This window comes from Kogia breviceps, chromosome 9 (genome assembly GCF_026419965.1).
Source record: "Kogia breviceps isolate mKogBre1 chromosome 9, mKogBre1 haplotype 1, whole genome shotgun sequence".
In the NCBI taxonomy this organism is placed as follows: domain Eukaryota; kingdom Metazoa; phylum Chordata; class Mammalia; order Artiodactyla; family Physeteridae; genus Kogia; species Kogia breviceps.
This window is the reverse complement of record NC_081318.1, coordinates 102,384,971-102,408,897: the sequence shown is the minus strand read 5'-3', so window position 1 is coordinate 102,408,897 and position 23,927 is coordinate 102,384,971. Positions and strand designations below refer to the sequence as shown.

At 44.1% G+C, this 23,927-nt stretch overlaps 1 protein-coding gene across 1 annotated transcript in view; it reads left to right on the top strand.

The window, feature by feature from the left end:
• GLI3 (GLI family zinc finger 3) overlaps nt 1-23,927 on the top strand; it is a 295,745-nt gene that overhangs the window by 207,886 nt on the left and 63,932 nt on the right. Inside the window, exons 7-10 of the mRNA XM_067042882.1 lie at nt 2,159-2,360; nt 15,301-15,514; nt 16,481-16,594; nt 19,093-19,233. Of these exons, the coding sequence (XP_066898983.1) occupies nt 2,159-2,360; nt 15,301-15,514; nt 16,481-16,594; nt 19,093-19,233 (671 nt within the window). The remainder of the gene's footprint in view (nt 1-2,158; nt 2,361-15,300; nt 15,515-16,480; nt 16,595-19,092; nt 19,234-23,927) is intronic.

The following is a 23,927-nucleotide window of genomic DNA, read 5'->3' as shown; positions in this document are numbered from 1 at the left end:
ATATGGAAACTGACCAGAAGTCTGGTTTGTCCTTGGAATCCTTTGGAGGTGGAATGCATTTCTTCACTGAAAAACTTTTATGATGAAATTAGCCTCTCATAGTGAGTAAAAATGAGACATTAATGTGTAAGGGAGATGCCATAATGAAAGTAAGATGCTGGTTGAAACACTAAGAGCTGTGAACATAGTGGGATTGTTATTTTTGTACGAACATGGCCTAAATCAGGTTGGTAATGAAACTGTTCTAAATGAAGAAATTCAATTTTCAATGTGCCTGAAAGAAAGCTTTGAGTAGGTACCACATTTGTCATTCAGATTGGTTTTCCAGTTTCATATACATGGATGGTACTAAGTTCCAGTTTGTGATTTATTTTTTATTCACTATAAAGTATATCTATTCATCTCTATAATATTATCTATAGAGTTTTTTTTTTGCGGTACGCGGGCCTCTCACTGCTGTGGCCTCTCCCGTTGCAGAGCACAGGCTCCGGACGCGCAGGCTCAGCGGCCATGGCTCACGGGCCCGGCCGCTCCGCGGCATGTGGGATCTTCCCGGACCGGGGCACGAACCCGTGTCCCCTGCATCGGCAGGCAGACTCTGAACCACTGCATCACCAGGGAAGCCCCTACAGAGTCTTTCATATTCATCTATTACACTTCATTAAATTATCTCAAAGCATATGTCAGATTGTTATCTTGTATCAAGGTCCGTCTCTGGTGAAGAAAATATTCCCAGTGACTTTTCTGGAGACCAAGTGCCTAGACGTTTTCTATAAAGAAGGCTTACCTTCTACTTCAGTTTTCTGGGGACTCGGAAATTGCGATGTCCCTGTAAGTAGGTGTACTCATGCTTTGAAGTAGAAACCCTCCGTTATTTCTTAAAAGTATCATGTTTGATTTTCCTCTTACCTAGTGGTATTATGTTCTCATCTGTCATTAAACTTTAGTTTGATGACTCTGTAATGTAAATGTGACCTTAGAAAAGGCAGGAGTGGGCCTTTGGGCCACATTCATAGCTCTGCCCTAATTCAAATCTCTACCGTCTACCAAATTGAAGGCAAATGGACATTTAATTTTTAACTCTCCATGTAAAAAGCATTGTATTAAGTTGGCAGGTGTTTAAGTGTGAGTTACTAACCTCCAGGATAGAACTTCATCAGTGGAATCTTCTTGAAGTCTCAAAACTCTTACAAACGCAGAGAATTAATTAATCGATTGATTGATCTAATACCAGAGGCTTAAAATTGGCTCATGTTATCTTATTATAATGCTTTGTGGGGTTTTTCTCCCCCAACCTTGGAAAATCTGTAAACAAACCACATCCCAAGCTTTTAAATGTTTCTTGGGACTTAGGCTGTATAGATTATGGGGAAGTCAGGGCAGCGTTCCTCCATCTCGGCGCTACGGGTGCCAGACGATTCTTCATGGCAGGGGGGCTGCCCTGCCCATTCCCGGGTGTGCAGCAGCTTCCCTGGCCTCTAGATGTTTCTAGTACCCCATGAGTTGTGATAACCAAAATATATCCAGCTGTTGTCACATGTCCCCTGGGGGCAAACATCGCCCCCCCCCCCCCATCGAGAACCATTAATTTAGGATAACGTATTTATCAGTTTTGTCAGTAAAGCCGTAAGTATTCCGCGGATCAGATAGCTACAGAAATCATGGGGAAATGCGGGCATAACTAAGCTGGATTTTTAAAATCTTAGGATACTTTAATTCATGTTTCCCCTTCGGCTCGTTGCCTTAAAACGGTGTGCGTTGCGGTGGGGAGGGTGGAGTGCGGTGCAGCTGTGGGAACCACTGTCTTTGTCGCTGGTGGTGAATTAATGATGAGCATATCTAAGCAGCTGTCAGTTCATAAATCACTGGAAATGAGAGGGAGAACACATAAAAAGTCTCTCCCTTTTGTTTAGCAATTTATCATTTTGTCTGCACATTAATAAACAGAGCTCCCCTGAGGTAAGCCCCTGGAAGATAAATATTTCTCCGTAATTTCCTCAATTGTCCCCAGTAGATCACAAGTGGGAGAGAGAAGTACTTGTCAACGCCAGTCACCGGTTTCTTATCCTTCACTGCTTCCACGCGGGGGTCGTAGGAACAGATAATGGGTACCGAGTCCAGCCGCAGGTAATCAGGTTCTGTTTTGTTTATACAACAGGCACCAGATTCCCCAGCCCCCGGCTGTCAGCCAGGCCAAGCCGAAAACGTACACTGTCCATATCACCGCTGTCCGATCATAGCTTTGACCTTCAGACCATGATTAGGACGTCTCCCAACTCCTTGGTCACCATTCTCAATAATTCCCGCAGCAGCTCTTCAGCAAGTGGCTCCTACGGCCACTTATCTGCAAGTGCGATCAGGTATGTATTTTCCCCAAATCCATGATGTGTTTCTTGAATAAAACGTCACTGCTCGCCTGCACCTTGCGTTTGCAGTAGTGACTACCTACAGGGAAGGAAAGGATTGCAACAGGGCACGGGGGAGGACCCGGGATGCGAATGCAGGTCACGTGTCACTACAATGAGTTCCAGAGCCAATTATTGGGCCGCAAAGAATTATTTTGCAGACATCAGTTAGCAGCCCATCTGGAGAAAGAGTAGTTATTCAGGAATGAAATCCCCTTCCTAGAGACAGTGAGTATGGCGATCTTTTTATCTTCTTACTAGTTATAGTTCCCTAGAGGGAAAACCAACTTTGTACCTGATTTGGGCACTCTTGCAAGGACAGGGACAGAAATCAAAAAAAATACGTGGGACTTCCCTGGCGGTCCAGTGGTTAGGACTCCACACTTCCAACTGCAGGGGGTGTGGGTTCGATCCCTGGTCGGGGAACTAAGGTCCCACAGACCGTGAGACATGACCAAAAAAGAGAAAAAAGACCAGACGTGAGTCTTGTCTCATGGGGGATAAGTGTGCATTGGGAGGAAGAAAGAAAAGGGGACAGAAGGGTTTTTAGTCTAAAGGAATTGATGGGTCTTCCATGATGGATATACATATTAGGGAAACCCTAACAGTCCAGAAAAAAAAAAATGTGTTAGCAATAGTCACATACCATATTTACTAGAAATGATGAATACCATTATTTTTTGTCCTTAATGTTTCCATGACGGTTTTAATTCTTTGCTTGTTCAGTTATCAACAATCCTCCTTGGCAGGCAAATTAACGTTTAAATATTATAAATCCCCATTTTGATATGATGTCATTTTCTGCAGCATCTGTCTTTTAATATGGTCAGGAAAGTGTGGAAACACAGAACAGAGCAAATAACTCTGCTTGTATGATAGCAGTCCATACTTACAGAGGGGATAGTTTCAGCATTAGCCGATGTAGTCACGAAGGTGGGCTTTGGAGTCGGGCAAAACTGTAGTCATATTCCAGCTTTGCCACCAGCTGTGCAGACCTCACTTGCCTGTAGGCTCTGAAATTCAGTCTTCACATTTGTAAACCACAGACAGGACAGCCACTGTAGAGGAAAGGGGTGTACCTCTTATTAAAGCTGGTGTGTACGGGCAGGGCCTGGATGAAGACCCCTGCCCATGGGCAGAGCCGCAGGAGAACCGCCCCTGGTGGTCCATCCAGAGGATGAGCTACCAGGGCCTGGCCGTGCTACCCCCAACACGATCACCCCAATCTGACTCCCGAGGAAGTGCGCCCATCTCCAAACCATGGCCTGGCTGTTCTGCACTCCTGGCAGATTTCCCTGGGCTCATGGATTGCCATCGACCCTATCTCAATTTGCCGAAATCGTATCATTATTATGTGGCTTGACTAGAAGTCACAGCATCAGAGTGGTGGGGTGGAGGTACACAGTGAAATTCACAGGCATGATATACATGGAATCACTTTGTTCGCGTTCCTTTCTCCTTTGTTTTTTTCTTCCCTGCTGCTCTCTGCCCAGCTCCCGTGACTTTTCACAGCCTCTACAGGACTTAGGTTAGAAAGCGGTACACAGACAGTCTCTGTGCTGTCTTTATTCTCACCCTAGCATCCTCACCCGCTTCCTCATCTCCTCACCTTTCCCAGGTAATCCTAGTACCAGTCCTTGAGAGACTGTCAGTATCCTGACTTGGAATGATCATCGTCCCCTGCCTCCAAGGAGCTACCACAGATCTGGTTATTCTCATGTGAGCTGGAAGCAGAGATTCCTAAGTCCAGTCAGGCCCCAGGAGACCCGTTTGCAGTCAGGTGACCAGGGCCGTTGGGCACACAGGTCTCTCTTGCCTTCGGCGCCTCACCAGTCTGTCTCCTCTCTTGCAATCTGACCTCTCGTTCTTCAGTACACAGCCCCTGTGTGCTAGGATAAGATGTAGCTTCTGATGCATATAAAGTAATACAGATAACCCAAGATGAGCCTGGCTTGCTGGAACAATACAATCATTAGAAAAATTACGACCGACACCCCCCTGCCAGTCCTTTAGCTGGAGTAGCGTTATAGATATATGGAGATACAGAGGGGTGGACCCAAAATAAAGGGATAAAAAAGCAAATGTCCACCTTCAGTTTGTATATGGTTCTTATGTTTATGTATTTACTTAATAATTCAGACTGCTATAAGAATTCCATATAAAGCACATATCTATTCACAAAAGCCTAGCTACATCTTAAAACATAGTACTTGATTATAGCTAACTTATTAAAACATATTGTCCAAATGTATAGCAAAAGTCTTTTTTATATCCTAACTGAGAACATCATTCAAAAAAAAAAAAAACCAAAACTCCATGCACTTAGAAGGATGTTGTGAAATAGTTAACTGTCTCAAAAAGTTTTAACTTCTCCATCACCCTGAAGACTCCTGTCTAAGACTAGCTGATTCACATTGATCAAATACAGCCTGTAAGCCCCACCCTCTCTGGTTAAGGCTAGTATTACAAATATCTAGTTAATGGCGTTAAATTAGAAGTAGTTTGACCTCTGCTAATACCTTCCCCTAGAAATTGAGCTCCCATCGGAGGAGAGAGTGTTTCAGCTGAACCTCATCTTCCATATTCTAGCAAAAGTAAAGGGAATGAAGAAATGAGTAATCTGTTCATTTCTAACCCACCAGTTACAGCTTTCTCACTTTGGGTTTAACAGCGGACATGAAGATGGCTTCATATCCTTAGTAGTTTCAGGTCTGGTTCGGCCAGGACAGACATCTCGGTGAAGATGAGAGCTGAGTGCCCAGAGCACAGCTTCACAAATCAGTGCGTGTTTTCTGTAGCCGGCACTGGCCAGCTCTGCCCTGTGACCAGAGAGCAGGGCTCTCTTCTTCTGCACAGCATCAGCCCTCCCAGACATCAGGCCCCGGAGTAAGGATGCATCTGGCAGGTCCAGTGCCACTTCCCGAGGATGGTAGGGATCACCTCAGCCTCCACAGCAGCTTGACTCTGCGCTGTTACCTGCCATGAGTTAACTCATTCGTGTCGGACAGACAACACGACATGACTTGGGTGGGAAACACCAAAGAATAGATGAATCCACAGCCAGATGACCAGGGTCCTTGAAACGCTGTGACTGCTTCCTCTAAAAACTACGAGACAACCTTCTCTTCCCCTAGAATCGGTGAAAGTAATGAATCCTCACTAAAAAGGATAGTTTTCATTTACTTCCAGGTGTGGCCATTGGTTTGAGGTAGTTTTCCACTTAATCCGTTACTCCTTCGTTTCCCAAATATTTGACTGCATACTCAACGGTGTGCGGGTTGCTGTGCAGGACGTGAGGGCTGCAAAGATGAATGAGAGACACGATTCCTGTCCTCACGGAACTCATGGAAGGGAAAGGCCTCCAATCAGTACAGGCTTGGAGGTGGGCAGGGCCAGACTGTGAGCAGCCGTGGACCCCTGATCCCAGAACCATAGGAAGCCTTCAAGGCCCCGGTGAGGCTGCATTGTTTTAAGGACCGGGGAGTTTCATGGGCTGAATTAAAGGCGCTCAACTGCTTACGTGGGCGAAACTGCCAGGTCTAACTGAATTTCCTCTTCTTTTCCCCTTATTTCCTTCTCTCTTAAAAATCCTCCAGTGGGAGGTACCACTGAAAGGATTGGAAGGAAATGCTATTTATAGGAGGCATATAATAATGTCTGGCGATGTTTTTAAAACGTTGGTGATGCTTTTTCTGACCGTGTCTACATGGCTGACCAGTTACATGATTTGGGTGCTTCAGGCCAAATCTCACTGGAGAGTGTGTTACTGCTATTTATGTTCTTGGAGGTTTTGTCTGTTTGGCTGTTTAGTGGCAACTCAGCTTTTAAAGCCTTTTAGGGCTCTTGCATCCTATAAAGCCTAATGTATTTTTGTCCAAAGCAATATTGAAAGAGTGCATATGCCTCGGTGTACACATTGGGATGATACTTTACTCATTTTGTGAGTGTGTGGGTCTTTATGTGTGTGCTCATTGATTCTTCCAAGGCTGCTGGGTTTTCCAATGAACTTGCCCCGGGGGGCTTTTATGGATGGACGTGGAAGCTTTACTTTTTAACTTGCAAATAGAAGCACGTGCCTGGGCGTGTGTCCCTATACTGACACGTATACAGATGATAATGGCTGTTGGCCTGTTCTCTGCAAAACTGGGAAGAATTGTTCTTCCTGTGAGTGTCAGCTGTTGTACAGTAAGTTCCACAGCTAGAACCAGAAAGTGGCCGGCCTCATTAGTACAGTAACCACAAAGTTGGTTTTTTTTTTTTTTTTTTTTTTTTTGCGGTATGCGGGCCTCTCACTGTTGTGGCCTCTCCCGTTGCGGAGCACAGGCTCCGGACGCGCAGGCCTAGCGGCCATGGCTCACGGGCTTAGTTGCTCCGCGGCATGTGGGATCTTCCCGGACCAGGGCACGAACCCGTGTCTCCTGCATCGGCAGGCGGATTCTCAACCACTGCGCCACCAGGGAAGCCCACAAAGTTGGTTTTGATTAGATGCTTCCTTTTGCCCCTTCCTCTCTCTTTTCTTTTTTTTTTTTTAAATTTTTGTGGTACGTGGGCCTCTCACTGTTGTGGCCTCTCCCGTTGCAGAGCACAGGCTCCGGACGCGCAGGCTCAGCGGCCACGGCTCACGGGCCCAGCCGCTGCGCGGCATGTGGGATCTTCCCGGACCAGGGCACGAACCCGTGTCTCCTGCATCAGCAGGCGGACTCTCAACCACTGCGCCACCAGGGAAGCCCCTTCTCTCTCTTTTCTTGAAGCCAGTTTCTGACATTTTGGGGCCCACATGTTACAGTGTGGACTGTTGCCTGACTTCACCTCCAGTACTGGTTTCATGAGCAAGGACTAGGAGAGATGGGACACTGAAAAGGAAATAGTGTCATTGGATTCGTCAGTCTATAGAAGACAGGGTTTAATTGCAACATGAAGTGTTTTTTTTTCTCTTTTATCAAAGTATAGTTAATTTACAATGTTGTGGTAGTTTCAAGTCTACAGCAGAGTGATTCAGTTATACATGTGTGTATATATATTCTTTTTCAGATTCTTTTCCATTATAGGTTATTAGAAGATATTGAGTATAGTTCCCTGTGTTTTGTAGTAGGTCCTTGTTTACCTCTTTTATATATAGTGGGGGTGTACATGTTAATCCTAAACTCCTAATTTCTCTCTCCCCTGCTCCCTTCCTGCTATCCCCTTTGGCAACCATAAATTCGTTCTCTATGCCTATGAGTCTGTTTTTGTTTTGTAGATAAGTTCATTTGTGTCAGCATATTTTATATTCCACATATAAGTGATATCAGATGATATTTGTCTTTCTCTGACTTACTTCACTTAGTATGCTAATCTGTAGGTCCATCCATGTTGCTGCAAATGGTATTTCATTCTTTTTCATTGCTGAGTAGTATTCCATTATATATATATATATATACCACATATTCTTTATTTATTTGTGGATGGACATTTAGACTGCAGCATGAAGTTTCTTAATCCCAATGCCTGCCCTGAAGAAATACATTATAAAAGCATCACATGAGTTTCTTTTTTTTTTAAAAATAAATTTATTTATTTATTTGTTTATTTATTTATTTTTGGCTGTGTTAGGTCTAAGTTTCTGTGTGAGGGCTCTCTCCATTTGGGGCAAGCGGAGGCCACTCTTCATCACGGCGCGCTGGCCTCTCACCGTCACGGCCTCTCCCGTTGCGGAGCACAGGCTCCAGACGCGCAGGCTCAGTAGTTGTGGCTCACGGCCCCAGCCGCTCCGCGGCACATGGGATCCTCCCAGACCAGGCCTCGAACCCGCGTCCCCTGCATTGGCAGGCAGATTCCCAACCACCGTGCCACCAGGGAAGCCCCCATGAGCGTCTTTTAAGGAAGTCTTGAAAATTCACATCTGAACAAAACTGACCACCTAGGCAGTTGAAAACAAAAAAGTGTTTATAGGTCGTTAGCATTGATTTTACATTTAAAACATTTCCTACGAATCTATAGCTGCCACATACTCTTCAGTCCTCTTCACTTTGGGTAAGAGACGGTGCCTCTGTGACTCAGGCCTTCCTGTGACCACCCATGTCAGGGCTCTGCTCTGGTTTAAGTCTCTCATCAGTCTCAGGCCAGCCCAGCTCCGTGCCTGGTCCTCCAGGTCAGGGAGGAGTTCCAGAGATGAACCTGGAAACCGATGATGACCCTTCCGGCTGAGTTCCCAGCCACCTCCCTCATCCTTCCCCACATTAGCACAGAGGAACCCCAGCCCTGAGACTCAGTGGAAGGAGATGTTCCATGCAGCTCTAAGGAGAAACTATGATTTTTTTTTTTTTTTTTTTTTTTAGAAAATGGGTAAATGCCATGTGGATGGACGTCCTTAAACAATAAAATAGAAACTTTTACCTGTGAGCATGCAGTGGCTGGGTGATCCAGCCTCTCTCCACCTTGCTCATACTTCCGATTTATTATGTTCTTTTTTGGCCATGCCGGACGGCGTGCGGGATCTTAGTTCCCTAACCAGGGACGGAACCCGTGCCCCCTGCAGTGGAAGCACAGAGTCCTAACTGCTGGACCGCCAGGGAGGTCCCCCGAGCTTTTTTACATTCATTTTTACTTAGAAACAGAGCTCTTCAATATTGTAACTGGCTCTCTCTGCCCTCCCAATATGAAGGACTACAGCAGCCCGCATCATGCCGCTTTATTTATTGTACTGGTATTAAGCTATCCAGACCATCCTCCATCCTCTTACCCTCCACCATGTGCAGAGTTCCTGAAGTGTTTTTAAAATACATTTCAGGTTTGTCTCGCATGCTATTTTAATTGTTTTTTTTTTTTTATCTTTTTGACTTGAATATTAATGACTTTGAAATGCCTATATGTATAGTAAGGTTGAATAAATCTTAAATGCTCTTCTACAGTATGAACTTTTAGGGTCCCCCACTAATATAGCATTTCTGTAATTAAATGTGAATTTACAGATTGATCAGAGAGGTTCTGTACAAATGTTGAGGCACATCACTTCCTCGGTGTGAAAAAAATAATGTTTGTTGTGAAGGTCAACCATGATTGTGGATCTCAAAGTTGTATGTATTGATTATAATTAATATGTAACTTTCCAGTTACAAATAATTATTTTATTCTTTGGATATATAAAAGGGATCTGTAGACAGTACTCAGCTAAAACTTGTTGAATTAATGAAAGAGTGTGTGGATTTTACGATATTTATTTTTTATTTAAAGAAATTTTTAAATTGAAGTATATTTGATTTACAATGTTGTGTTAATTACTGCTGTATAGCAAATTGATTCAGTTATTCAGTTAAACATATTATGGTATTTATTTTAGTTGTTTAACATCCTGTCTTTCTACTTACACCCCGGATTTCAACCAGATTGAGCATAGTTGTTGAGATTCCCAGACAGAAGAATTCCAGATAAGGGAGGGGTTACTGGGCTATTTACTGCAATATTCAGAAATGAAACCGGTTTGCAAAATTTGACCCCAGTTTGAGAAGTGTATTGGCAAAACGTTACTTCGGATTTGTGATGGAGAATAAATACATCAAAACTTTCTCAACGATTCAGACTTTGGGAATTTTAACATTAAATTTTTGGAAAATAGAAGAAATAGTTCCCACTCAGACAGCGGTTTGCTGATCACTTTTAACTCAGCTCAGAACAAAGAATAAAAGGGAAATTGACCTCAGTACTTATCCTTATTTAGAATTCTGTCCCCAGGTCACTGCCTACCATGTAACAAGTGCTCCTTTAAGGTATTTTATAAAACTAAGACTTTAGCCATAAATCGGTTTTGATGGGTAAAAATTATACTTGGTGGATGAGGACACCACACACACTATAGTCAGAGATCGAAAATCCACATTTTTCTCATTTTCTGCTTTTTAGAAAAATACAGGACAGATTAACATTTGAATTAATTTATTCTGGCTTTCTTTTTTCTTCCTTTTATAATTTTTCAAAAATTTTATTGGAGTAGAGTTGATTTACAATGTTGTTAGTTTCAGGTGTACAGCACAGTGATTCAGTTATACATATGCATATATTCATTCATTTTCAGATTTTTTTTCCCATATAGGTTATTGCAGACTGTTCTGTTGTCCTAGAAGACTGTTTCTCAAAGTGTTCTGTGAGGAACACTAGTCTCTAAAAGCTCCTCCAAATGTTGCTACAAACCATATCTGGGGTGGGACATTTGGAACACACATTCAGGTATTGAACCCTGGGGCTGTATTCCTCAGACTTTATCACCTTGGCAATTCTTTTTCCTTTCCTCTCTAACACTTACTTTTGGGTGACTGTGTTAGCACATTGCTTGGAAAGATCTGGGCCATCTGACACTTTCTAACGATCTTATCGATTAAATATAGATTAACAGTTGCAAGTCACATTCTTATAAATGTGTGTTTTTAATGATCCCATCTCTCATGTCATCTAGAAGAGAAGTAAATGCTATAAAAATTTTTTAAATAGTACTTGATTAAATGTTGAGTGAAGAGAATTCAAAACTCAGAACTTAAACTTAATTGCTGTTCAATTGATCCAGAGGAAGGAACAGGGTGAGCAGAAATGTAAAGGCTTTGAGGTCATAAAGCTCAGGTGGACCATGTTTTAGACTAGACTGTGTCCTTCTTGAGAGGAGACAGAAGCGATGTGTAAAGTTTTTCAACAATGTCAATACTTAGTCTTTCTAGGAAATTATGGAACGCATACATGAACTGTTGAGGAAGATCTTTTTTCAGGGCTTCTAAAAATCGAATTTACTTTTCAAAACAAATTCTGACCTCTGTAACCAGCAGTCTGTCCTCAGCTGCTGAAGTTCTATAAAAATGCACAGAGGACCTTTGTACTGTTACTACCTTTGTACTGTTTTATAAACACGCTGTCGAATTGCTTTTCTTTGAAGTGACTGTTCTGAGTTCGGTATACAGAATAATGGCCCCCAAAGATGTCCACATCTTACTCCCTGGAACCTGTGAATATATCACCTTACAGGGCAAAAGGAATTGTGTAGCTGTGATTCAGTTAAGAGTTTTTGTTTGTTTATTTGTTTTTTTAATAGTCTTCGTAGCAGCTTTATGTGTCATAGCAAACCACAACAACCTGAGACGCAGCAAAAGAGAGTGCATAGAACGTATAAGGAGCAAGCGTATGTAGCAAGCGTGCTGTACTTAGACTCTAAGATACTATTCAGCAAAGGAAATGATTGGAACTCAGCTAAATGCAGCAACATGAAAAGATATCACAAATACAATTTTGACCAAAGAAGCTGGGCACCAAAGGTTACCTCCAAAGGTTACCACGTAGACTTTAACACATCTGAACTTAGAGTGTGTGGCCCAGTTTTCCCCAGTTTTGAACTTGCCAGTGGAATCATGCAGTAGGTCATCCTTGGTGTCCAGTTAAGGGTTTTGAGATGAGGAGATGATCGGGTGGCCCTAGTATAATTACAAGGGTCCTTATAAAAGGGAGGCAGGAGGGTGTCAGAGTTACAGGGAATCAGAGAAGGAGGTCGGGGTGAGGTGGGGCCATGAGCCGTGGATGGAAGCAGCCTCTAGAAGCGGGAAGAGGCCAGGTGCCAGGGATTTCCAGAGAAATGCAGTCCTGCCCACCCATCTGAGAATTCTGACCTCTGGAGCTCTAAGATGGCAAGCGTATTTTGTTTTAAAAACAATTAAGTTTGTGGTGATGTGTTGCAGCAGCAGCAAGAAACTCATACCTAACGGGGGTGGTTCGGTATGAGTGGTTCACTGACTCATCTCGAGGGGCTGCCCCGTGCCAGGCAGTGTTCCGGGCACCAGGGGTCAGTGGGGGACAAGACAGACCAGAGCCCAGATCCCCTAGACCTCCCATTGCAGAGGGAGGGAGAGAACATGGTTTCAGAGAGCCTCATCCTGCAGTGAGAATACGAGTGTCAAACAACAGAGCATCATGGGGCGAGGAGCTGCAGAGGGGCGCTTGTTTTGATGGGGGCCTCGGGCTCAGGAGGCCCCTGTGTCTGAGCAGGTGACATTTAAGCTGGAATCTGAGTGACCAAAAGGAAGCAGCTAGGCTGGCCTCTGGAAGGACACAGCAAGTACCGGATGCAGAGCTTAAGAAAGCTCACTTGGGGGTCAGAGAGCGGGGTGGGGGTGGGGGGGTGGTCCCGATCTCTTGCCCCCACCCACCGGTGGGAAGTCCTCGGAGGTTCTTTCCATGCTCCTGGGAGGACGGCATTGTTTTCTGTTCTATTTGACATCATCTGCGGTACCTGGTCATCACCCATCCTCTGCTTCTTCCTTACACAGCTGCGTGGGCAGCCCCGCAGGCTGTCGGCCTGACTCTCCAGTCCCTTCACCGACGCTGTGACAGAGCCAAAAACATCAGCTTCTGTCATCAAATCCTAAATACGCTTTGTAATCCGGAGCAAGCAGCCTTCCTTCCAGGAGCTGAGGGCAGCGCCCGCTCTTGTGGGGTGACACGAGGCCTTCCCCTGTGTCCACTGTTGCCCAGCTCTTTGCACGCAGGGGAGAGAGGGCTTCCCTTAGCAGTCCCTCCTTATGAATAATCGGGGACTGCTGGTCCATCCTGTATGTTCTCATGTCCTTTGGAATCTGATAGTTGACATGGATTTTGGGGAAGGTTTATTCCTGTCCCCTGGTTTGACTAGCGAAAACGCAGCCCCAAAAGGGGATGTTACCCACATGGGTTGAAAGCTGTCGCAGCCTCTCCTGCATCTGAGGTCAGAGACTTTGCACCTGGGGACAGGGGGCTGCAGCACCAATGCTGGTCCTTCCTTTTGTCTTCCACATATTTTTAAAAGTAAAAAGAGACCTACTCTGTCTGGCTATTAACATTTGTACATTGCATTACATACAAAACTGAGGGCATTTTCTGCCTTGTGAAACGTTTTCTCGAATGGTCTGGATTCTTAATTGGGTCCTGACTTTTTTGAGCCCCCCAATATTGGGGCCCCCAGAATGAGAGGTGTACATGACCCAAGGGGCCCCCTTCCCACGCCCACCTGCTCGTTCAAGCTCATGAAACTCAGGAAAGACGCATGGAGGTTTGTGCAAAGTCCATATCACATTATAAATATGAGTGTAGTGGGGTCTTTTAGTTTTCCTTTGTTTTTTTAATGAATAGAATAAGGTAGTTACACTTAGTAATACCCATTCACCAAAAGGAAAGGGGGGGTGGGGGGGTTAAATCATTGTGTTTTTTGATGAATGGCTTGTACACCAAAAAATAAATTGGACAAACTGGCATAGAGCTCAGTGAACATGAAATCAGCTATTAGAAGAAAGCTTGTGAACAAATTCTGAGGCAGATATGCATCTTTTGATTAATGCCCTATCAATCATCCACACAGCTACCTTAGCTAAGTCTTGCTGTAATCATTCATGGTTGCTTTCCGAAACACTGGCAGAAACTATAGCGCTGCAGAAACAGAATATTATTACTGATTTCCCCCTAACTTACTGTGAACAATGACTGTTTTCACCAGGTTTCTGCTCTCCTTTATTAAAGAAATACAATACAAAATGAAAGGAGACTTCCTCCAAGCCCCGTGACATTCTCCTAGGGTATTCTTAATGATATTCAGTCTTAAATGGGCAAGCTATTGTCAGGCAAGGTTCTCCATAGGAATAATAGTAATGTAATCCCATTGAAACCGCCTTTTTATGGATTGTAGTCAAATGGGCAAAACGTGGAGTCACATTGATGAAGGGAGTCTGTCTTCGGCGTTATTACTTAAAGTTGTTGAAATGGTTTGAATTTTGTTATTGTAATTATTATAGTCTCAGTTAATGCTCTTAACAGCAATAGTAATTAACCCACCAGATTGGAAAATTTGCATGAATTCTACCTTTGACTTTGCAAGAAACCCTGATTCTTTCTGGGCCTTACACAGCAGGATGGAGAGAATATCTACATATATATATATATATATATATTTTTTTTTTTTTTTTCCCCACTGAGTATTTTTTAAGGAAGCAATGTCACAAATGCCATTACAGTGTTTCATCCATGTTTTTTAAGCCATCAGCAGATTCCTCGAGAGCACTTCATTCTTTTAAGAGGATTGGATTCCTAAACTATGGTGGCGCGGAGAACGATTTGGCACTGCCTACTAGTCCAGAAATCTCTAGGTGATGGTGTGACTTCCTCAGAACTTCCTGTAGCCTGGGAAGTACTCTGGCATAATGAAGTGGTGACAGGCATTAGCATGTATAATGGGCGTTAATAGACATTTAATGCTCCTTAGCTGGAAGAGGGAACGGATGCTCTCCCATTGGAATATTCCTCAATCGAAGCCCATTGATCACCGATTTCAGCCAGGAGAGGTTAATCCATCAGCTTCTGTAACCAGACGGCACTGATGGAAATTCTTTAGGTGGCATTCAGGATGAACCAAGCTTTCCATCTTTACAAACAAATGAGTGATATGACAAGCATGGTGTTCAAAACACATTTAACCAATTGATTTTCTTTCCTCTTGTAATAAGATCTGGAGACATATGAAAGCGTGCGGGGTGAGCAAAGATGAAAAGAATTGCTCCGTGCACGGGAACGTGTGGGACGGGGAGCTGAGAAAAGTACTATAAAGCATGTAGTCACCCATTCTCTTTGTTATATAAAGTTTGTTATTGCAATAAATAGTTGTTATGGAGCCGATGCCTTTTGCTTCCGTTCTGCTGAACTTTATCTCAGGTCTGCGTGTCTGTACCAACGCCCATGTGTGTCCTGTCTAAGCCATCAGCTTTCTCTAGGAAGTTCCGAGAAGTTCGTCAGTCATTTTTACCCTCTCATTTAAATGCACAGCCCTGATGCGATTTGGGGATTTAAAAAAACTAGGTATAAAGGTGTGCTGGTCTCTGTGTCCCGTGTAAATGATGGTTTTCCCTTTATTTCCCACCCGCAGCCCTGCCCTGAGCTTCACCTACCCTTCTGCACCCGTGTCTCTCCACATGCATCAGCAGATCTTAAGCCGCCAGCAGAGCTTAGGCTCGGCCTTTGGACACAGCCCTCCGCTCATCCACCCTGCCCCAACTTTCCCGACACAGAGGCCTATTCCCGGGATCCCTACGGTTTTGAACCCTGTCCAGGTCACCTCCGGCCCTTCCGAGTCCTCACAGGTGAGAGAGACAGCTCCACGACCTGGTCTGTCTTGGGAATCCTAGAGGAAAGCCACGGGGCCCCATCAGCTACGAATACGTGCAGGCCAGTGGCGTCCTCAACGCTTCCGTACTGCAGCCTGTGGTCCCAACCCAGGGCTGCCGTCTTCAGGTTTTGTGCCGTGTGTATGCTCCTCAAGAAACGAGAGCTCCTTCTGCTAGAGTCATTTTATCCTCGGTGGAAAAGCAGACTGTTTGATCGGGCTTCCCTCTGACCCTGTGCTGTCTGTAGCCCATTCAGTAAAAACACATCCCATAAGTGGGTGGCTGTCATTCGGTCCCTTTCCCCGGCCCTGTTAGAGTTCGTTAAAGCCTGGATCCCATCTCTTTTGCTCTAGCTTTAAAAAGCCCCAATGAGTTGCTACTTCTGAGTTAAAAACAAAGAGTTGTCTCATGAATGTATATCCTGGCTTTAAAAATATATATATATTTGGGAGTATGATTGATTTACAGTGTTGCGTTAGTTTCAGGTGTACAGCAGAGTGAATCAGTTATACATATACATATATCCACTCTTTTTTAGATTCTTTTCCCCTGTAGGCCATTACAGAGCATTGAGTAGAGTTCCCTGTGCTCTACAGTAGGTCCTTATTCGTTATCTCTTTCATATATAATAGTGTGTTTATGTCAGTCCCAATCTCCCCTTTATCCCTCCCTCCCCCTCTTCCCCCCTGGTAACTATAAGATTGTTTTTTATATCTGTAACTCTATTTCTGTTTTGTAAATAAGTTCATTTGTACCATTTTTTCAGTATATCCTGGCTTTGAACACATTTTCCGAGCTCTGCTCTCTGGAAGTAGGAGCCGTAGCTGTCATCCTTCTAGTGCCAAAGAAGCTTGCTGTTCTCGACTTGTGTGTTTTAGCTATGGTCCTGCTCATTGGTCAGAACTTAATTTTTGTCTCTGTCCCTGCCCATGTGACCCGCAGAACAAGCCCACGAGTGAGTCCGCTGTGAGCAGCACCGGCGACCTAGTACATAATAAACGCTCCAAGATCAAACCCGATGAAGACCTCCCCAGCCCGGGGCCTCGGGGCCAGCAGGTGAGGGAGGCGCCCGGCTCTGGCTCCCTCCAGCCTGGCGTCTTTTCACAGCATTGGCTTGTGTACTGCGTCCTTGGCCTTGGGCGTACCCGCACATTTAACAAAAGGCCAGGGCTGGAGTACAATTAGGTTTGTTTCTCCAGCTCAGAAGCAGACACACAAAAATGCAGGCAGTTTTGTGGGGTATAAACTGGAGTAAGTGGGTGGATGTGTTCATTGTTTTTTTTTTTTTTTTTGCGGTACGCGGGCCTCTCACTGTTGTGGCCTCTCCCGTTGCGGAGCACAGGCTCCGGACGCGCAGGCCCAGCGGCCATGGCTCACGGGCTCAGTTGCTCTGCAGCATGTGGGATCTTCCCGGACCAGGGCACGAACCCGTGTCTCCTGCATCGGCAGGCGGATTCTCAACCACTGCGCCACCAGGGAAGCCCGGATGTGTTTATTGTTGACCAAGGATGTGAACAGGCTTCAGTCCTTGGCCTTGATCTGGGGCCTGAATTACAAGCTCCTGGCTCTCAGCCTGAGCTGGGCAGACCAGGGATATTCCTTATAATGATCCTGTTCTTATTTTTTCTTATTTTGCCGCTTACTACTGGCCAGGAGACCCTGCATAGCCAGGAGGGATCCAGCGACAGCTAACCTAACCTAAGGCTACTTAGATTCCTGTTCTTTACCCCAAGTCCTGAAAGCACAAGTTTAAAAATTCCAATCTTGTCTCTGCTGTTACTTAGATCCTGAGCCTCAATTTTTAAAATGTGTAGATTCGGACTTCCCTGCTGGCGCAGTGGTTAAGAATCCACCTGCCAATGCAGGCGACACGGGTCCAATCCCTGGACCGGGAAGATCCCACATGCCGCGGAGCAACTAAGCCCGTGCGCCACAGCTACAGAGCCTGTGCTCTAGAGCCCGCAAGCCACGACTACTGAGCCTGCATGCCACAACTACAGAAGCCCGGGCACCTAGAGCCTGTGCTCTGCAACAAGAGAAGCCAACGCAATGAGAAGCCTGCGCACCGCAACGAAGAGTAGCCCCCGCTCGCCACAACTAGAGAAAAGCCCACGTGCAGCAACGAATACCCAACACAGCCATAAATAAATTAATTAATTAAAAAAGAAAGAATGTGTAGATTCTGCTCATAATCCTATCTTGTAGGTTCCCTGGGCCTGATGTGGAGCTCAACGAGTATAATCCCCAGAGACGAGAGTGTGGATGTCCACAGAATCTGGACATTGCAATGTTCAGGCTGCTTCAGCCCAAACCTGAGAGTGCTTAAGCCCACGTTTCCTTTTTAGGGAGCACTTGGAAAATGGAATGAATGGGTGTCATGGACTCTGAGAGCCATCCTTCTTCTTGCATATTGATGGTTATGCCTAAACACTTGTATACAGCTTTTGCCATCTAACCCCAGATTAGATCCCGAATTTACACACCTAATCATCTCCCAGAATTCTGGAAATTCTTTGTCTTTTCATTTCTGCAAAGCTGCCATAGAAGACTACTAAAGACTTTACCACCAAGTTTTAGATGCTGTGGTTCTTGGGCAGGGAGTGTATGCTTGGAGACCAGAAGGTGAGCCCAGAAGACATCATCCGTGTGAAAACCCACACAGTGTCCGTCACAGCCTCCAGTGGCAGGGAGGACAGAATTAGAATTAGCAGTAAACCATTTCCCTGGGTTCCAAAATAGGAGAATAAACAAATCAATATGCTGAAAAGAATTTAACCGAAAGAGCAGTCTTTTGGATAAAGACTACATCACCTAGTTTAATTGCTTTTCTTAAGAGATGACATCTTAGGGCTTCCCTGGTGGCGCAGTGGTTGAGAATCCACCTGCCGATGCAGGAGACACGGGTTCGTGCCCTGGTCCGGGAGGATCCCACATGCCGCGGAGCAACTAAGCCCGTGAGCCATGGCCGCTGGGCCTGCGCGTCCGGAGCCTGTGCTCCGCAACGGGAGAGGCCACAGCAGTGAGAGGCCCGCATACCGCAAAAAAAAAAAAAAAAAGAGATGACATCTTAGGTTGTTCTCACCTTGGTATTCAGGACAGCAGAGTTTGGCCTCAATATCTTACCGACGTTCTGGTTTGGACCGTTGCCTTTAATCACAGGTTAACAACCTTCGAAGGTATACTGAGTAAATCTGAAAAAAATGCACACAAACGATTACATCTTTGGTTTCTTCAGTTCACAAAACCCAGTTGATAGACTTGGGCTCTATTTTATTTTCCCCCCAAAAAATTGCATCCAGAGGAAGACAAGCCTACATCAGGTTTTTTTCATTTCTCTTCTTTTTTTTTTTTTTGTTAACTCTTTATTTTATATTGGAGTACAGTTGATTGACAATGTGACAGCTTCAGGTGTCCAGCAAAGTGATTCATTTACACATTTTCCCCTTTAGGTTGTTACATAATAGCGAGCAGAGTTCCCTTTCTCTTCTGTCTGCCGTCCCATCGTGTCTGATTTTGTCCGTCTTTCTCCTCCCTTCCCCACCCCTGCCTTTCAGGAGCAGCCCGAAGGGACAGCCCTGGTAAAGGAGGAAGGGGACAAAGATGAAAGCAAACAGGAGCCTGAAGTCATCTACGAGACAAACTGCCACTGGGAAGGCTGTTCTCGGGAGTTCGACACCCAGGAGCAGCTGGTGCATGTGAGTGAAGGGGTCCGGGAAGGGGGCTTTACAGCTATGTGACCTTTCCTGCGGGGTCAGCTCCCCTGACCCCATGCTGAGTCAAGTTTCTCAGCGAGCAGCCTAGCAAACTGGAGGGGGCTTTATGACTTTCTGAGAATAAAGAAAACTCTGAGCCACGGTGCTTGACCTGTTCAGTCAGCTAAAGCTTAGTGTAAAATTCAATAAAGTCTTCGAGAGAGGGTGTAATGACTCTGATCCCATAAGCGAGAAAACACTGTTTTGAGTTAGCGACTTTGATGGTTATTGAGTAATAGTAAGCTGGACATGAATTATTATTAACCTTTTAACCAAGACCCAGTAACAGTCGGAAAAAAATCATAGAGGTGGGGGAAGTCCTTTTTCCCCCTCCTCCCTTCCTCTCCCCGACCCTCACCAGCTAAGGAGTCTCCCATGATTTTAGGTGGCAGTTGGTACGTGCCACGAGAAAGTGGGTAATGGTTTGCAGTAAGCCATTAGCACAGTTTCTGGACTTGAAGCCAATCCTTGCGGGCCTCGCCGTTCCATGGAAAAAGCGATATATATTTTTTAATGTGTCTAATGATGTACATTTTTCAAAACTGCAATGTGGTCCGACTGAGAACCTCACCTCGCCTTCCGACACCAGATTCAGAAGCCTTTCCCTTGCTCCCTTGCCCGTTATTTCAAATAATGCAGGGTACCCCCATCTACATACGTGATTAGCCCTGTTTCCTTGGCCCGCGCTTCATCTTTGTTTGGTACTTTCTCAGGCCAGTAGAGTCTCCCTGGCACATACGGGACCAGGAGCAGCTGAGATGGAGGGGCATTTGCATAATCAAGGATGAAACGATGTCAAAACACAGGGTTGCATTAAGGCATTAAGGATGGTTTGCTATGTGGAGCCCTTTCATAAGCTTTAAATACGACAGCAAATCTGACAGAGTAACTTCCTTGTGACCCCCACCCTGCCCCGTCACCTACACACACCATACACACCCCCATTCCATTCTCCTTACTTTTACAGTCACTTTTTATTTTTAGATGATCCATATCGCTTGGTAACCCTCCTCCGTTTAAACACTAAGATTATACAATTCCTATTTGTTATCCTCTAATATATGCCACATGCTGCAGTTACATTACAGTGTCAAATATATGGTTTGCCAGGTTTTGAGATCCATCATATACAGAATGTTTTGAGGGCTTAACATGACCTCAGGGTTTCCCCCCCATTTCATTTTTGATCATGTCTCCTTGTAATAGTATAGAGAGAATTCTAGATTTCTCTGCACAGCAAGGAGCTAGAAAGTCAAATGTTTTTAATTAAGGTATATTTCCAGATTTTTCCATGAACTTAATTTGATTCTTTCTCTTTAATTTGATGCAAGTGTTATTTTTAAGCCAAGCCTGACTTAACAGCCTTTTATTCTTGCTGATTGTTTGAATGGAAACCACAGACATTGTAACACTAAAGGGGGGGGGGGAGCTTGGAATTTTTCTTTTAATGTGGGGAAATAAACCCAAAGAGGAGAGAATGCCAAGAATACCCTCAGTGATAGAGTGAGTGAACATCGTACATGAGAAGAACTGGCTGTACAAAAACTGCCGTCATAAACGAGATGCTGCTAGGCAGTGCTCTGTGCCTTTTAAAACATCCTTCTGAGAGAGGACTCGGTCTCATGGTGCCTTTTCTGTGGATAAGTCATTGCAGTTTCCAAGGAGTGCTGTGATTTTTGTTCAGCTGTTATCAAATGAGGAAGGAAATTCTGAGTCTACATTTAAAAGAAATTGTGTTCCTCATCAGAGGCCAGTTTTGAGATAACATTTTTGGGGGTTGTGGTTATGCCTTCACGTTTTCCCTGCCTTATATGTCACATGAAAGCTTTTAAAAGACAGTGGATATTGCAGGTATTTGTATTTAATCTCAGTGGCAAAAGGTTTAAGGTAGGGATGATGCTTTCATAGAGAGATCTGAGTAGTTTTAAGGCAAGGCTGCTTAACCTGTCAACTAAATGGCCACCATGTTGTCTGCTTTATTATAAAAACTAGGAAACGAATTACATATACACCGGAATTTTTTAATTCCAAATTGGCAAGAAGAAATTCGTGGCAGGATTAGGAGAAAATCCAATGTATTATCTTTGTGATGTTAATTTTAGTCTGAGATAAATTATATGAGTTAAGTAAACTTAGTTAAGTGAATTAAAAATGTTAACTTACAATAACATAAATAAAGATGCTGGTTTATATCGCTTATTCTCTACCTTTTTACTCATTATCTGACGTGTAGAAAAACCAAATTTGTACGTGCAAGTTGATTTTACTTTGCGTGACAGACATATAAGTGCCTTCCTACTCACGGTGAAATCTGGTGGCTTCAGCAGTGGCCCGGTATATTATTTTTTGTAGACTGAATGAATAGCTAGTTGAAATCCACCTAATTACTTGGGTGGCAGATGGAAAAAAGACCAGTGGCCAAAACCAGTTTTTTAAGGACAGAGGCAAGCGTGAACTATTTGCATTCCCGTGACTCTCCTCGGAGAGAGGACATTTTGTGAATTAGTTGAATTTCATGCTACAGACAACCAAGAGGCAAGGTGTTAAACCATTCCGATGCTCTGCCTTATTTATAGCCATGACCCATTCTTTTTCCCCCTCTTACAGTTAATAGAAAGATTCATGATTCTTCATGGTTGTCTATCTAGTGTCTGACAGTCCCCACTGCCTGCAAAAGCAAGTCACTATCTATAATTGATATCCTCCCGTGGAATAGGGTGCGGGCTGCAATTGAAGGGCTTTGCTGAAAGCTCTTAAATCCTGACAAGTTCTCCCCTTGTTCTGGTTCAGTCGCTGAGCTGCACGGTTGGAATTCCAGAGTCATTTGAACTTGGTGCAGAAGGGAGACATGTGTTTCGCATTAGCAAATCAGAGTTGAAGAGGGGAATTAGGGACTCGACCGACTTTGCCCGCCAGGTAGTCTCATTTTCAGCGTAATGCACTCCGTGTTCTCTTGAGAAGATGACCCCATCCCATTACTGTCCGAACAGATGGGCTAAATATTGCCTTTGCCTTCTCTTCTCCTCTCTTTCAAGCCCCTGTCCTTCTCCCGTGGTGTGTTGATTCCAGGTTTGCTGTGGGGTCTTTATCACTGGGATGTTTAATTAATTTCTCTTCCCAGCAAGATAATTATAATTGGGCTTCATGAGTCTCCAGCTAGTATTAAATTTGTCATAAATTTACTTCTATGCCCAGAAGCTAAGAAGACAGATGTATATTTTTGTTAGCTGGTTTTGGGATGTACTTTGTCCCCTTCTTAGTAACAGTTAAAATAAGAGAGTAAGAAGGATATAGAGTACAAAAATTAATTAAAGTACTTTCGATTAAGACGGAGTTTATTATTGACTTGTCAAGATGCCAGCCATTTCTCTTCCCTTGACAGCTGGAATGTGCGTAGTCTAACATCTCAAAATAATTTGAAAAGTCCACACTTCCCCTTCAATCCCAGATGAATTAGATTCTCTTTTTTGCTGTCGTGCATTATATATTCCAAAACGCACGACTCTTATATCTGATTCTGAAACTCATAGAATATCGGTTCGCCCAGTGTGGTTTCTGTTTTTGTTTTGTTTTGTTGGTTTAGCTTTTTTACTATGTAAAACAACTCAAATTCTGTCTGCTGGCCTTGCTTCTCACAGAGATGAGAAAGGTTTCCAAACCCTCCTGAGACCCGTTTCCCTCTTGCATTAATTCTGTCCTGGAAGACAGTTCCAGCTTTGGCTCTTGGATGATTGAAAAATATCCAACAGGCATTGCCTGCAGCCCAAGTTAGTCTCAGGTTCTTTTGCTTCTGAATGGCGTTGTGTGTACCACTGATGTTCTGAGAGGCTTTTTAAGAAAAGGAGAAAGGAATACATGTGAAGAAAGAGGAACGTGTACCTTGGTGTGGGTCACCACTGCCAGGCGTCTAGTTATGCTTGAAAACATACCTGCTGGTATCTGAAAGAATAAAAATAGTATAATCACCATAGCTAATGCCCACCTGTTTGCTCTGTCACTGTAATTCGCTTAACTTCTATTACACCAGCCCAACCCTTTCTTTCCGTTTAAGGAATAACACATATAATATTCTTTCCAAAGGTCTTTAAAAGGTCAGATTATTTTTTTTACCAGTTTTATTCCCCATCCTAATCCCAGCAGAATAACCTTATCTGCAGGGAGGGCCTTGGCAATTACGCTGTGCGGGCTCTTGTCTGCTGGCTGTAGGACCAAATGGCAGAGAACATGAGAGGTGTTTATATTAGTCCCCAGCTTCAACCGGGTGGCAAGGACGTCACTGTACTCCTTCATTTGTATCTTTTAAACGTGGTGTCAAAAACTCACCTTTTTGTACAATGATTAGCCACCTTGGATTTTAAATGCTTTCATATGCCGCAGATTTTGATCCTTAAAAGCATGCTGAAGTTGCCTTTATCAGAAGAACACAGTTATAATGACCTTTGCTGCCATTTGAACACAAATTCTATACACTGACAGCATGAAAATGAAAGGCTTTCTTCTTAATATCGTAGAGATTTAGATATAAAGGAAGCACATCTAATCTGCAAAGAATTGATGCATCCGTAGAAACACGGGAAAGTGTTAGGATGTGGCGAAGACATTATTTTCATATTAGTACCGTGTTCCCCAATTTGCAT